The 12,922-nt window shown below is 40.2% G+C and overlaps 1 protein-coding gene across 5 annotated transcripts in view; it reads left to right on the top strand.

Moving 5' to 3' along the window:
• The window catches only part of neto1l (neuropilin (NRP) and tolloid (TLL)-like 1, like), a 76,731-nt gene that overhangs the window by 54,287 nt on the left and 9,522 nt on the right, over positions 1-12,922 (top strand). For all 5 annotated transcript variants that reach the window (XM_076888115.1, XM_012917946.3, XM_076888114.1 and 2 more), the window contains exons 7-8: positions 6,002-6,084; positions 7,692-7,837. In XM_076888115.1, coding sequence (XP_076744230.1) covers positions 6,002-6,084; positions 7,692-7,837 — 229 coding nt within the window. The remainder of the gene's footprint in view (positions 1-6,001; positions 6,085-7,691; positions 7,838-12,922) is intronic.

Here is a 12,922-nt window from a genome sequence, read left to right as displayed (position 1 = left end):
GTGTCTGGTTTGTACGTATGTGAGAATGTATTTATAACTTTGGTCATGACAGGCTTCTTTAACTATGACTCACTTATGGCACAGACATGTGGTTCATTTATTTTTATCTTCATTATGCCACTGTAGAAAGTCAGATGACCAAAAGGACTGGTTGTATGTAAACACTTAAAAACAAAATGTATATACATTTAATAAATATATATACATTTATTTGTCTTCTTTGCGAGCTACATAGAAATCTGTTCAGTTTTAAAGACAAACAAAACCTAACCTGTAAGCTTTGGGTTTGATGTTTACCTGGAATACAGTAATGTTAGGTGTGGCTGGTGATGATCACCAAAAACCATACGCATTTAAATTGTTACTTAAAAAGAGACATTTAAGGCATTTAAGGGACATAGTACATGTTTGATTTCTTTGGTCAATAATTTAAGATCCCAGTTGTAATGCACATTTGTAACCTACTGGATTCACATCTTGGCTTTCGATCTAAATTTACCCGGAGGCTCATTAGTTAGATGGAGCCACTCTCCTAGCTTGGGAGTCACGGCACCAAGTGCTCTGATTACCACTGCACCACTGTTACCTTCACCCTCCACATCTTCTCGAGCTCTTCTCTGAGCCCTTGGTACTTCTCCAGCCTCTCGTGTTCCTTCTTCCTGATGTTGCTGTCATTCGGTATCGCTAGATCGATCACTACAGCCGTCTTCTTTCGCTTGTCTACCACCGCTATATCCGGTTGGTTAGCCAGCACCATTTTGTTCATCTGTGTCTCGAAGTCCCACAGGATCTTAGCTCGGTCATTCTCCACCACACTAGGGGGGGTCTCCCATTTTGCCTTCGGGACTTCCAGGCCATACTCAGCACAGATGTTTCTGTACACTATGCTGGCCACTTGGTTATGGCGTTCCACGTATGCCCTGCCTGCTACCATCAGGGCCATCTTTAAACAGCTTGCACCTGGGGTCTTGCCTGGTGTGGTAGACCCCAGCCTCTATGGATCTTGTGCCTAGAGCTTACTCCTGTGCTGCCATGATTAGTGCCTCTGTTCTGCCTTTCAGTCCAGCTTTGTCCAGCCACTGGTAGGATTTCTTGATGTTAGCCACTTCCTCTATCTGGCGGTCGTACATACCGTGCAGGGGCCTGTCCTTCCATGACGCTTCCTCCTCTTCCTCCTCTTTCTTAGGTTTCTGCTGCCATCGTCTCTCAGTTGGCAAGAGATGATATGCTATGATCATTATAATAAGATACGACAGCAGGATATGAAATAGTGACTTGCTCTGACTTAATGTTAATAGGAATCAATTACGTACGTGCATTGTTCAGTTATTCCAGGGGGTGAGGTAAGGTAGCTGTATTGTCAGCTTTACTGTGTCACTATTAGTTTCACTAATTCAGTGCTTATTAGTGATGCCATGCTATTATGGTTACTGTAGAGATCTTTTAAGATTTATAGAGTACACATTAGAGAAGCTATTAAGGCATAGTTTATATCAGATGGAAGCTTTGATTAGGTTCACAGTATTTTTTTCTACACAGGCTTTTCATACTGAACTGCAGGCTCTCTGTACTGTACACACACACACACACACACACTGGCTTATGCTATGACTGGCTGATAATGGTTCGACTGTTATTCATGGGCACAGTATTTGTTCTTATCTGGCATATTCCTCGGGTCGCATATTTCCTGCTAATGCTCTGGTTTCCCTTCAGAAATGACCTTCGGATTCAGCTGTTTTGAAAACTCAAGGCCACGGGAGTTATACAACTGCATCAATCAGGAGACTTACTCTTAGTCGTCACATGGAAGCTTACAATAAGTGTTAAATTAAAACAGCTATTAGCAGGGAGTCTTGCCAGGGTTAAAGGTTATGCTTAATTTTTTTTTCTTTTTTTAAAAAAATCAATTGATGCATTGCCAGTGAGCCATCAAAACAGACAAGTCAAGTTTGTGTGCATCACATGCATCCTCCGTTTGTGTGTGAATACGTTAGTTATGTGCATGAAAGAGTAACAAATCAAGCAAGCCTGGCAGTATGATGTATTAGTTTGAATAAGTGTCACATTTCGTACTGCAGAAATGCCTCCGAGGCCAAGTCATGGGCCAGAGGCTGACAGTCATTGGCACTGATGGACAAGGCAGCAAATCACATTTTTAGTACAACTCTATCTTCTGTAAATCACAGTCCTGAAGCTCCCACCTGCACTGCAACTATTCGCACTCAGTTACACATAAAATATAAAAAACCTACAGTTTCTCTCTTTGGTTCCTCACTACCTCTGTCAAGTAGACGCATGCATGCTCACATGCTGCTGCAGAGAGGGGGACTACATTACTGTGTGTACGCATGCATGGAGGTCGCACAGTGTGTAAGGCAAGGTGTTCATCTCCCTATGCTTATACACTACTGCACTACACCCAGTGTGCCAGAAACAGCAGAGATAATGACATCCTATACCGGAGGCTCTAATTAGACTGCACCGGAGCACTCCAGAGAGAAGCCGGGAGAAGGAGGTAGGAGAGGACGTGGAAGCATGAGAAAGGAGGGAATAAGGGAAAGCAATGCTTAATAATGCGTTTTACTGAAGATCTTAAATATATAGGGATGGAGTTTTGGGGGTGAGATGGCACATGGCAGATGGCAGAGAGAGGGATGGAGTAAAAAGGAAAGAAAGGTGGAGACTGACTGAAAAACATACCTGCAAGTAAGCAGTAATGACCATGTGTTGTTGCCAGAAGTCACAGCAATGCACCAAATTTAATACCATCACGTTACTTTACACCACCATTCATCCTCCACTTCAGAATAGATTACCCTTCACTAGGATTCACAGTGATATACATGTCTAATAAGAGTGATTTACAAAAACTTTGAACTGAAACTGCATTATATTTAAATTTATAAACTCTTCCTATCACCACTGCTGTTTTTTTTAGGTTCTTTGGGCTATTTTGGACAGCTGTCCAAATTCAGCGCAAACTTATTAGCTGTACTGAGGGATACATTCAGTTACCTCATCAGTTTCTCTGTTTTCCACAGAGCATCTCTGTCCCGTCTGTTTTACACAGTCTGGATTTTTCTTGCCCGCGCTGTCTGACACCTTCTACATCCTTTCATGATAATGGTCAAAATATGGACATTCATTCTGACTGTAATGAACAGCACGCGCTGTTACAGACACCCTTTAGCAACAGAGAGAGCATATTCTTCCCCGGTCAATGATGGATTCGGCGTCATTATTGGGCGCTGCAATCAATGAAGAAGCAGCCTATTTCCCTGCTGGAGCCAATCTCTCACCGTACAAATTGGTGATTGTATCTATCTTATCCGTTGCTGTCATTCTGTGTTGTGATGCCATCTGCACTCAGAATTTTTCTTCATCATCGGCCTGTTAGGGCTTAGGAGCCACAGAAAAACAACATCAGAAGCTTTTATTTGTGAATTTGTTAGTAAATGTTATATATTTGTCACATAATGAGGCCGTCCTGTTCACCTTCCAGTCAGTGCTCACAGTAACTACATCGGTCAGATAATGAGTTTGTGTATGCAACGCCTGATCAAAGACAATACTGAAAGGATTTTTTTTTCACAGACATGCACATCCTTATGGCCTGCCATACAAAAGTACTCGAGTTAAGCATGTTAGAATGCTACAATATTAGAAACTCTCACCCTAGAAAGCCATCGGCCAGTCTGAGGGCCAATTTTTCAGCTTAACTGGTTAGTGTGCAGGTCACTGGTTAGTCTTTCATAAGGGTTATATATTTAAAATTAAAAGCTACATTTTCACACGATAACTGACAATTTTGAGATATCAGCAAAGGAACTGATTGATTAAAAGAAAATGAACCAAAAACAGGTGAAACGGAAAACCAGAATGCCTCCAGTATCAAAGGTTTTGAACCTTGCCACAGCTCCAAGACTCTGTACACAATTTTGTGACAGTGCATCCGTTCAGATATTCTAACGTGATCAATGTGGAGAAGCCCCCTTCTTCAACACCATCACTGTCATGCTTCCATCCAGAAACAGTCATGATGGTCAAGACTGGGAATTATGCTATTTAATGGCTGTAGTTTTATTGCTTTAATTAGCCATTAGCACCAATTGAAGTCTATGCCAAAATCCTAATTTGTTCATTATATCAACATTGTTTTGCATTAGCAATTAGTCTCCGCTTGCTGAAAAAGTACTTTTATCGGTTACAGATGGCTGAATTTAGTGCATTCTTTGTGCTGTAGGTGGAAAACTTCATGTCTAATTCTCCCACCATTCGCTGACGATGAAACGACGGGGCCAAGTGTCCTAATTAACATGCTCATTGGTGCTTTTACCAATTATTTGCCTCTTCAACTCTAGAACAGACAAAGAAAAAATTGGCAGAGAGTCCCTAACTGTAACCTTAACCTTCACTATAACCTTAAAATTTTTGCATTAAATCTGTCGTCTTTGGTAATCTGCCATATGGAAAGGAGCCATCATCCACGTATTATAAATTCTTTGTTCTTAGTCAAAGTCATTTCTGGCAGTTTTCCCTTAATCCAAAGTTTTCCTTGTTCTTAAAAACTTAGAACTTCTAAACTTAGAAACCTTTTTATATTGTACTACAATGTCAAGTGACATTCGTCTCAGATCACTAACTTAATCACAGCATTATCCCAACTGCTGAGAAACCAAATTTTAGGCACTTACTGCATGTATCTCCAGTCTAAAGCTTTCAGTCATATTTTATGCTCTGTACTGGAAATCATTGTAATATTGACAAGAACACAACAGCACTCAGTGGCGTCAGCTTAAGTGTATTTTCAGAGTATCCCCCCCTCTCCCAGTGTAGAGCCATTAATATGAATGTAATCTATACACTCCCTGGGACAAATCACTTTTAGTCACATGCTTCCTATGTGATTGAGTTTATAACTGGATACATCTTTGCATCAGAAAGCCTGCAATGAATTTGACAGTATTTAATTCCACAATCGCAGTATAGGAGAGAAAACGCTTCCCCCATCCCTGTGACAGTATAGCTGAATATGATTGTTTTTTATTAGACTGATTATTGACATCAGTGTGATACCTCGAGAGAGCTAGCTTGTTTTCCCCCCTCTAGTCCATTTCGCTTGTCATGTTGTTGAAGCCAAGTTGACATTGCAGGGTCCATTATCCTGCTCCATCTGTAGCTTTTGTCTTTGGGTATTTAAAGCGTCAAATTTTCCTGTCACAGTCCAGGAGCCGTCCGCTCATTAACCGTAATGATGGCAAGTGCTGTGAGCGGCCGACCAGAACCATAGCTGTGATTGGGGGATGTCAGCCTGATGAATGAGTGACAGAAAATGGTGCGGAGACAGTTAGGAAGTGCAGAATAGCTACTATGAAGAGTCAAGGTGGATAGCAAGGTGGATATTTTACTCAACGAGCGATTGTTAGGATATTAAAACAGAGCATGTGTTGTATCTGTCTTAGTTGCTTCATGAATAGTTAGACATAAGGTAAGTCTGTTTATATACCAAATATGTCCTTTGGTGTATAAGTTCTTTGCATTTTAATTTTAAATGATGACATCTTTTTTTCGCTTAAATATCCAAAACTGGTGGCAAAACGTCCAACATGTCCTTAAAGTTTAACAAGGTTGTAGGTTTTATGTAATTCTTTATCTCAACAGATATGGATAATGAGTGCAAAGCTAATAGACTCCGTCTGTCTTTGAGTCTTCATTTGAAATGCGTATGTAATGACTTTGTGCTAGCTGCTGTCTGTCAGTCTTATTTCATTACAGGGCTGCTATATCAGGCACTTGGATAATGACTGAGATGCCCGGGCAGTAATAGGAAAGAGCTGAAATCTTTTCTCTCACTTGTCTCTCCTCTCCGCTGTTTGCTTCACATCTTTCTTCTGTCACCTCCAAATCTTACTGTGTCCTTTGATTTTCCTCGCCTGATCGCTTCTTTTTCTTTCTCTTCTCTTTGTTGTTTTTCCCTCCTCTCTGCCTCCTCGGACAGATCTACCTGCGTTTTCTCGACTATGAGATGGCAAATTCCAATGAATGCAAGCGCAACTTTGTGGCAGTGTATGATGGCGGCAGGTGTGATTTTTTTTTTTGTACATCTTTAATGTGACATGCTCTTGTTGCACAAGAGGGCTTTGTTTTAAATCTTCAATTGTATAAATCACTTCACTCACTTTACTTTATCCTCATATAACAACTTTGTGCTGTTCATGAGCTTCTGATCTGAAAACATGAAATTGAAGTCGCCTAAAAAAAAACTATTTTAATTTAAGGAAACTGTTTAAGTATTTTAGCTGAGTTAAAGGGTAATCACATATTGGCTTTGTTGATGAAAGCTAGATAAAAAGAATGATGCTACTCATGTCTATATGGGAAATACAGATGAACTGAGCTGAATGACTGGAAAGGGTCAAGTTACAACATATGTAACATCACAACTTCATAATTTCCATTTATGCAGTCAAAAGTGGGAGTCTTCTCCCTCAATAAACATGAAGCAATAATTTTGAGTAACATGCAAAGGAAATATTTTAAAAGGTTAATTTATTCAAATAATTCTTTACTAAGGGAATTGTGCTCTAAACTGAATGTATACCAATCGAGTTAATCAAATTTGATTAAATGTAAAATTTTTAAATTGTAAAAAAAATTACATGGAAAATTTACATGCAATTAAATTATTTAAATTCAGGAATTTGGGCAGGATTTCTTTTCAAGTTTAGGCAGCAAGCTTTAAAGCAGGGGTGTCAAACTCGTTTTATGTCGAGGGCCACATACAGCCCACTCTGATCACGAGTGGGCCGGACTTTTACTACAGGTTTAATAGAGATATTCCATTATAAGAGAAAGAAGGTCAGTTCCAACAGTACGTCTCAGTCTTTCTACATGATATATAAATGCTGCTGTAGCAAATGAAAGAAATGTGTCAGCATGACTGTTTGGGCTTTAGCTGTAAGAAATAAATGTGTACAGTTCAAAAACTGTCCTGTAATTATAACACTGAGCTTACAGACAATGTCAAAATGTCTAAAACTTATTAAAATACACTTAATTGTCCAAAAATGTAAGACCTCTTTCACATTTTCTAAAGCTATCCATTAGGCCCGACTGGGCGATTCTGGCCCCTTGGCTTTATGTTCGACACCCCTGCTTTAGAGGATCTGGATGCTGGATTTTATTAGCTGTGGGTAGAACCAGGTCAGGCTATCCATTCCAGTCCTCATGATAAGCTACACTAACCAACTGCTGACTGTAGATTTGCAGTTTAAGGACAGATATGAGAGCGGTATTGATCTTCTTATCTAACTCACAGCATGCAAGCTGCACACTTGCTTCTCGCGCACTTCTCACAAACAAGTCTATTAATATAAAGTAACCTGTTTTTAATCTCCAAATAATGAGATTTTGAAATCCAGATTAAAGAAAACAATATTTGATACACTGAGATAAGGATATAATTGAATCACTATCTACTACACACTTGAGCTCAGCGGCAGTTTATTATCTTGAGAGATTCAGAATATTTAGCAGTGATCAGACGATAACAGCCCAGAAAAAACAAAACCAAAATTAAAGTACCACGACTGCTCTTTCCAACTCTGTGGATTATTAAGATGCACAGTGACTGCCTATGTTACTGGATAATAAAGTATGCATGCTTATCTCGTCCCGTCATGTCTCAGTTCAGTGGAAGACCTGAAGAGCAAGTTCTGCTCCACGGTGGCCAACGACATCATGCTGGTTTCCACGCTGGGAGTCATCAGGATGTGGGCAGACGAGGCCAGCCGCAAAAGTCGCTTCCGCATCCTTTTCACAACCTACCAAGAACGTAAGCTGATCTTTACTGCAGTGTGATCTTCCTGCTTAGGCAGCTTTCTTCGTCTGGTCTTTGCTTAATTGCAGTCGCCAAAATAAAAGCACGTCCAAACTGTGAGATTTCTGCACTCTTATAAGTTTATGTAAACCTAAGAAACTTGAGTACAAGATCACGTTTGGTCTGTGCAGACAGTGCAATGCAAATACCTGCTGAAACACACACACACATGATACATTATTACGTCCTCTGATATTTGTTTTTCATGCTAAACCCCCCGCGGTGCAGTCATAATAACAGCTGGTCGACACATCGTGCAAACAAGGCTTTTGCCTCAACTAGATTTTCTTCTTAATTGAGTGTCGATCAGTGTGTAATTTCATGCTGCATTCCCGTTGGTTGCCTAGTAATCGCAGGTTATAGAGGCATTTACATTTTCCCACATTTACATTTTCCCACACTGTTCAGTTGCAGAATTATTCCTATAACGAGTTTTAAAACACAATCAGAGATATCACTGTGATTCTTGCACATTGGTCATATTTCATCTGGAATCTTTCGTCATAGGAAATGGTCTATAATGAGTTTCCATTAAGATTCATAACAATGTAAACAGCAGCAAGCAGGAAACCACCGAACACCATTTCCATCACAGGGAATCTTGCCTGTGGGTAAATGTGAAGATGACAGCACAGGTGGATTTGAGTTCAGCTCTGCTGCATTAACACAGGTGGAGCATCTGCACCAGCTAATTCCTTTGTTTAAAATATGTAGAGACTGTGACTGCACCAAACCTACAATATGTTCACATCTACCTGTCTTGTTTCAGAAAAAAATCAGTTTGAAATTCACACAAGCACACTCAAAGTCTGTCTATTTCTCATTCAGCGGATTTTCATTGATAGAGATAGTCGTGTGGAGAGGCCATTCTTTGTACTAGCGACATGAAGGAAGAGGGTCTGGGGCCCATTAGTCTACACCGTGTCAGCATCAGTCGGTGCCTTTTAATGACAAGGACACGAGGAAATAGGTGCACGCAGCTGCACACTATTGAGCGATTTCAGAAACTGAATGGGGCTTCTTTCTGAATGTAGATAGGATAAGAAAAAAATCTTAGAATATTATTTTCAAACTGTTTAAATGAAAGACTTACTGCATTTTAAAGTTATTTTAATGCTTTTTGCTGCCATTTCAAAAGGACTGGAACCACTGACATTATCATTTGTGAGAAGAACCATTAACTCATAAAAAGAGAGGTTTAATAAAAGACTGAACTGCAATCTGTTTATCACTTTACACTCCTGCACCTTGTCTTCATTGGCTGTTTATTGTGTGCTTGTGCTTAGCTTAATCAGTAAGCAACTGCAATAGCGACAGAGTTGTTTACGTTGTGAAGTCAGTGTCCCCTTTGTGAGGCCCTTTCACCAAGCAGAGCCAGGATGTGCTGTTGCCGGGGCAACGCCTCTGCCTAAGTCACTCAGGCGATCCCCGGCCAGACCTCAGCCTTTAGAGCAGCATCCACCACAGCTCAGCAGCACTGCAGCAACCCTGTCAACAGTGAATGCACTAATGTACCAGAGCTGCGAAAAACGCAAACAATTAAACAATTCAGACTTTGCTTGTTTTACACTCTCAGGACAGATGTATTTGCTTCTATTTGATGTGTATAAAGTGGTGTTCTGTGTTGGGAAACGTACTATATTGTTTTTTATTAAGATGCCAAAGCACAGTTAATAACATGTATTCCTGAAGAGAAGAGTTTGTTTTAGCAGTTAATTGTTCCCCTTGACAATAACATTTTTGGTTTTAGCAGATTTCTAAAAAGTTTGTGGGTTTTTTTATGACAGGTGGTCTGATAAATTTGAAAAGCACTGTATTTGATATTGTTAGACACATTTACTGAACAGGTGCCCTCGGGTCTATTGTTTCAGTTACATGAACAAAACATTGATTTTTCTGCTGTTTGTTTTTAATGAACTCATCATATATTCCGACTATTTAAATCAGTCATTGAACATTTATGTGAGATAAAAGATCCCCCGTTAAACAGCCAAATGCAAGCTTAGAAAAAGCAATGTCAAAATATAGTTTAGATTTAGTTTTAACGAATAAAATTACTTTTTATTGCACAGAAATGTAACAAAAAGAAAAATGAAAGCTCAGAACGGCAAAAACCAGCTGATATGAAAACAAAAATAATGGCTTTCATGCCCTATGTGATCACTGCAGATGAGTGACTCTGCTGTGCGCGCATGCAGCTGCTTATAGCCCAATTGTTACCATAAGTGCTCCCCAGCCATGGAGATCCTAAACCATTGGATGTTTGCTCCCAGCTGTTGGTTCCCAGTGGAACCAGCGGCTCTTAGAGTACCGTTCAGACCTGCTGACACCCGGCAAACTGCTCATGTGGGAAACGCAATGTTCTCAAACACAAACATGCAGCTTTACCATCTGTGAAGAGTTTACACCTGCTGACACTAGCACTGAACTTTACTGCTTCCATCCTCTCTCTCACATACACACACATGCACGCACACACACAAACGCATAAACAGCCCTGCTATGAAGGTAGTATATAGTTACAAATGTGAAGCATAAGTGATACCTACCTCTACCCAAGAACCAATTATGTCTTAGGTGATAAATGTACGCTTGCGACATCTCAGCTGTCAGCATTGTTATGGCTCATCTGCAACACGTCTCCCGGGTTGCAGATGGAAATTTGCTCTGGCTTCACTACACATGTCACTTTTTACCTATAGGAAAGCTTCTTTACTGTGTGCATGAAAGAGTTTGAGACCAACACAATATGCTAATGCCTGTCAGCGTGCTTGGTCTTAGATTAGATTATATCAACTGTAGGCACTCTGTTGCTTTGCAGTTAGAATGCTTTGGGAGGATTGTGGAGAGACTGTAGTGCTGGACATTGTAAAAAATCAGTACCAGATGCACTCTGCTGGGTAGTGTTACTGTATTTATTATCAGCAGTATTGAAATCTAGATAATCATAGCAGAAAATAAAAAAGAAGCATCAAAAAGGCCGTAGAGTAACAGAAAATAACTCTATGGGTAAAAAAAAAACAAGACTCAGGTAGGAGCTGACTATCCCAAATCATAACACGTGAGAGCTTGCATTATTGCAGGTGTTACCATGTACCAAACAAAAAAGATCTTTATTAAAAAATCACTTATGACAAAAAACAGAGACTCATCAAACTCATCTCATAGAAATATTATAACTGCACTTTAAATCAAAACCCCACGAAGCAGACATCTACAGTAGATTGAATTTAAAGATTCATGATAACCAGGTGTTGCTTATAGCACTTCACTGCAGACACCTCTTTGCTCTTAGACCCCGCTCTGCAGAGACACCCAGACTATTTTCATCAGCCACTCATTTACGACTTAATTTATGCTTCCAGCAGCGACTGTGGACATTTCTGTGTGGGCAAAAGAGCACTTTTATTACAGAATGTCTTGAAATTAATTTAGCAGGAGATTAGTGTGGATCACGCTCTTTATAACATCTGGTCTCACCCTGCCTTGAGTGGAAAACGAGAAGGCGTGGGCTCCCTCTGGTGGCTGTTAGCAAAAACAAACTGTCACAGCTTTGGTGTGGAGTGTACTACATGACATAAAGGATTAGAAAAACAGACTGAGGCTGGGGGCAGAAAATGAGAAGAGGAGTATTAGAACACACACAGAGAGCCAATATGACTCAGGAAATGCTGGCAAAGGCCCAGACAGGATGGGTTACAGAGAGATACAGATAAGTCACTCTAATTTGGTGTGTTATTATTCACTTGGGATGAGAGCTGGGATGAAAACAGCCATACATCACAGCGGTAACGCTGTCAAATAGTCCCCAGTTCTGCCATACCACTGGCAAGCTGCTTTAGCACCAGTGCCAGTGTTGTGTGTGAGTGGGGAGAAGGTGAGAGATAAAGACAGAAAGTAAGAGACATGCAAGAGACCAGGGAAGGACAGCTCCTCTGCAACAAAACAGCCAGCAGCTAAACAGAGCCATTCTGTTCACATGTCACTCACTTTTAAAACACAGAGAAACTGAAAGCGATCCTGCATTACTTCTGCTTTCTGCATCCTTTTCACATAAAGCTGCATGGAGCAGACATATTCAGCTTCGTATGCTTTAGGGATACTTTTGCAAAATAACAGGAGGGTCAGGTGATACATATATAGGTGATCTATCAGAAGACATCTATCAGTTACAATGAATAAATAGTAAAAAGGTCAATATCTTATCTTTTAATTAACTTGTTTATTTTTTAATTTCCAAGTAACACAGTTACAAAATTACAACCATGTGTGTAAATGCTTTAGACTGGTAGAATGGCATCAAATAGTTTATACAGTGTTAAACAGAAACCTCTTACTTAACACCCAGAAAATGGTCCGTTTAGATTTCCAGGTTCTTTTTAGAGAAAAGAGACTTTCTCCTAGCAACCCAAACTTGCCATACTTTGCCCTGGCAAGCCTGAGATGTAGATGTTGTTTTTCTGAACATCCCAAGGTCTCATCTTGGGATGATTTTGCCAAGACATCAATTGGGAAGACTGCAGCATTGTCCTAACACTCAACTGAATGTTGCACATCTGCTTTTATAGAGGTGCTCAAATTTGCTCGTGATCATTTAATCAAACGTGTCTGATTAGCAGCACCTGGCTGCTACTTACCCTCTTAAATCATAGGGAAGCAAGAAGGGTGTACTCAGCTTTTCACCTAACTACATACAGTAATCTTTTTCACGTGAACGTGAAAATACAGTGTATAATAGCTTGCAACATCAGCACATTGATTTGATGAATTTCTGAAGAATGGCTCTTCTTCCTCACACTGAGACAAAACACGTGAATGTTGTGTCTCCGACAGGTCACACCATGGGGGCGGGTGTCACGGTGAACAAATAAACAACATGCAGTATAAATAGAAAGGATTTGTTTTGGGTGTGTGTGTGCAAATGGTTGTAAAATGTCATGACTTTTTCTCCAGACACCCCGCACACTCACCCGCATACAGCTCGCACACATACGCACACATACGCACACATAACAAGAAATTCATTCATATCCACAAGTT

This window comes from Maylandia zebra, linkage group LG9 (assembly GCF_041146795.1).
Source record: "Maylandia zebra isolate NMK-2024a linkage group LG9, Mzebra_GT3a, whole genome shotgun sequence".
NCBI classification, from domain to species: Eukaryota; Metazoa; Chordata; class Actinopteri; order Cichliformes; family Cichlidae; genus Maylandia; species Maylandia zebra.
The sequence above is the reverse complement of the archived record's forward strand: the minus strand, read 5'-3'. Positions and strand labels throughout refer to the sequence as shown.